Raw genomic sequence first — 2311 nt, forward strand, 5'->3', positions numbered from 1 at the left:
ATATGTTTCAAAGCTAAATGATATAATAAGTGTGATATAAACATTTATCACAGAGTGAGTTTGCTGCTCGCCTTAATAAAGTGGAAGCAGAACGTCAGAATTTGGCAGAAGCAGTTACTGTGGCAGAAAGAAAATACTCAGAGGAAAAGAGGAGAGTTGATGAACTGCAGCAGCAAGTCAAGCTGTGTAAGTCGAACTTGGAGTCCTCTAAGCAGGAATTGATTGACTACAAGCAAAAAGCTACTAGAATACTCCAGGTAAGCGTGAATCGTACACTTTTGGATGTTAAGATGTGCCACTTAACTGAGAGACACCTTGAGACCATGTAGATACTGTGAAATGATGTGTTTGTGTTTGTCTGGATTGGCTCCCTTCAGGTGCCTTGCTCTACTTAGAAATTTTATAAAAAGGACAAAATGTCTCTTGTTCCTGCTGCTTTTTTTTTTAATTCATTCTGCCACTATCCAGTTTAGGTCTTCAACCTATTACCTTAATCACTGTGATGATATTAACGTTTATTGTTAAGCAGCTGTTTTATTCTTCCTCGTCGATCCCCTATTGAATTTTTTGCAGCAAAAGCTGTAGGCCTCATTCAGCTCTCAGAATCACCTCACCTAGCTTTTTTCTCCTCCCCTTAGAGCTAAGGTGACCTTACCCTCTACCAAAAAAGATTACAGTCATCTAATGCAGTTTTCAACTTCTCTTTCCTTTGCCTCTCCTGTCAGATGGAAAACGTGTCCTTTCATTTTCTAGGATGATTTTTCTCCCTGTGCATTGATCCCACTTCCTCCCGCCTCAGTAAAGCCCTTTTTCCATAAGTCGATCCCCTTTCTTCTTGTGTGTCCCTCTCTGCTGCCTTCTGGCTCAGTTTACTCAAGAGCACATGGTTACTTGGTGGAAGAATGAAGACTAGATTTGGGACTGCTGCCTAAGAAATAGTCTCTTTTAGCTTCGTGACCACTTTGAACTATTTCCTTGTCCTCTTTTCTTTCAATGCCACGCTTACCAGAATTGTATATATGCTGTCTTCATTTCTGTAGAACTTGTTAACTTTAACTCCTTCATATAATTTCTGTCCCTACTACATTTCTGAAACTATCTTCTCCATAGTCTTTAATGGCCTAAATATATATTCTTTGTCCTTTTCTTAGTTTCCGCATACTTGATTTTGGTAGAGCTTTTGGTACTGCTAACCTTCCCACCTTCTTGAAACTCCTGCCTTCTGCGCCACTAAAACCACCTCGGCTCTCTTTTTGTCATCTTCGCCTGCTGTTTCTGTCTCCCTTGTGCTCTCTTCCTAATGTCCAAGCAGTAACAGTCCTCTTAAGTTGTCCTAAACTCTCTTTCATTGTTCTTTCTTCCGTTGCATTGTCATATACTCACTGCTTCTGTCTGTCACCTCCATGTGACTTCAGGCATGTCTCTAACCTCCTGACCCCAGTTTCTAGCTGGTTGTTGTACAGGCGTGGGGTGTCCCAACCCCCAAACCAGCTTCTCCTTCATTCTCCTGTTGTGGTAAATATTATTGCCATCTGGCAGTAAAGCTTGAAACCTCAAGTCATTTTTGACTCCACTTTTTTCCTTTAGCCACAGTCTCCTGTTGGCTGTGAACACCTTTTTGATTCCACCTCCATGAACTATCATATCTATCTCCTCCAAACCCATTTTGCTAATTATTTTTGTTGTATCATTTTAATTTGTTCATTCATTGAAAAGGTACTTATTTTAGCATCTAACTATTCACTAGGTCTTACGATAGGTGCTAAGAATACAAAGCTCAAAAGACATGTCCTCTTCCTTTAAGGGAATGTTCATTTTAATGGAAAGAAACTGAGGTAATTGATATAATAAAGTTATCGATGCAGTACAGTGGGAGCTTAGAGAAGAAGCCCTTAAAATTTGCCTGGGGCTGTCAGAGATCACTGCACTGAGGAGATGCTGTGTGAAGAGAAACTTGAAGGATGAATAGGGAGACTCATGATAGGGAAAAAAGCATGGGAAGAAAGTATATGAGAAAAATTTTACTTATAATAAGTGTTTAACTATAGCATGATCGTGGAGACTAAAATCCAAGGACATGGTACAGCAGGCTCCACTGCATTTTTATCCTACGGATTTAATACTCTACGGACTTTCTTTGGAGATAATAATTGGAATGTTTCCATGGTGGGTTAGTTTCTGTATGGCAGATGATATTTAACATACAAGCTAATCTCTACTTTGCTTAAACATATCTCTTTTTTTAAATAATAGTCTAAGGAAAAATTGATTAACAGCTTAAAGGAAGGCTCTGGTTTTGAAGGCCTAGATA

The 2311-nt window shown here is 39.3% G+C and overlaps 1 protein-coding gene across 1 annotated transcript in view; it reads left to right on the forward strand.

Annotated features, from left to right (window-relative positions):
- The window catches only part of GOLGA5 (golgin A5), an 18909-nt gene that overhangs the window by 11829 nt on the left and 4769 nt on the right, over positions 1–2311 (forward strand). Inside the window, exons 6-7 of the mRNA XM_012656730.1 lie at positions 54–257; positions 2254–2311. Coding sequence (XP_012512184.1) covers positions 54–257; positions 2254–2311 — 262 coding nt within the window. The remainder of the gene's footprint in view (positions 1–53; positions 258–2253) is intronic.

The sequence above is a fragment of the Propithecus coquereli genome, unplaced genomic scaffold, assembly GCF_000956105.1.
Source record: "Propithecus coquereli isolate 6110/MARCELLA unplaced genomic scaffold, Pcoq_1.0 Scaffold516, whole genome shotgun sequence".
In the NCBI taxonomy this organism is placed as follows: Eukaryota; Metazoa; Chordata; class Mammalia; order Primates; family Indriidae; genus Propithecus; species Propithecus coquereli.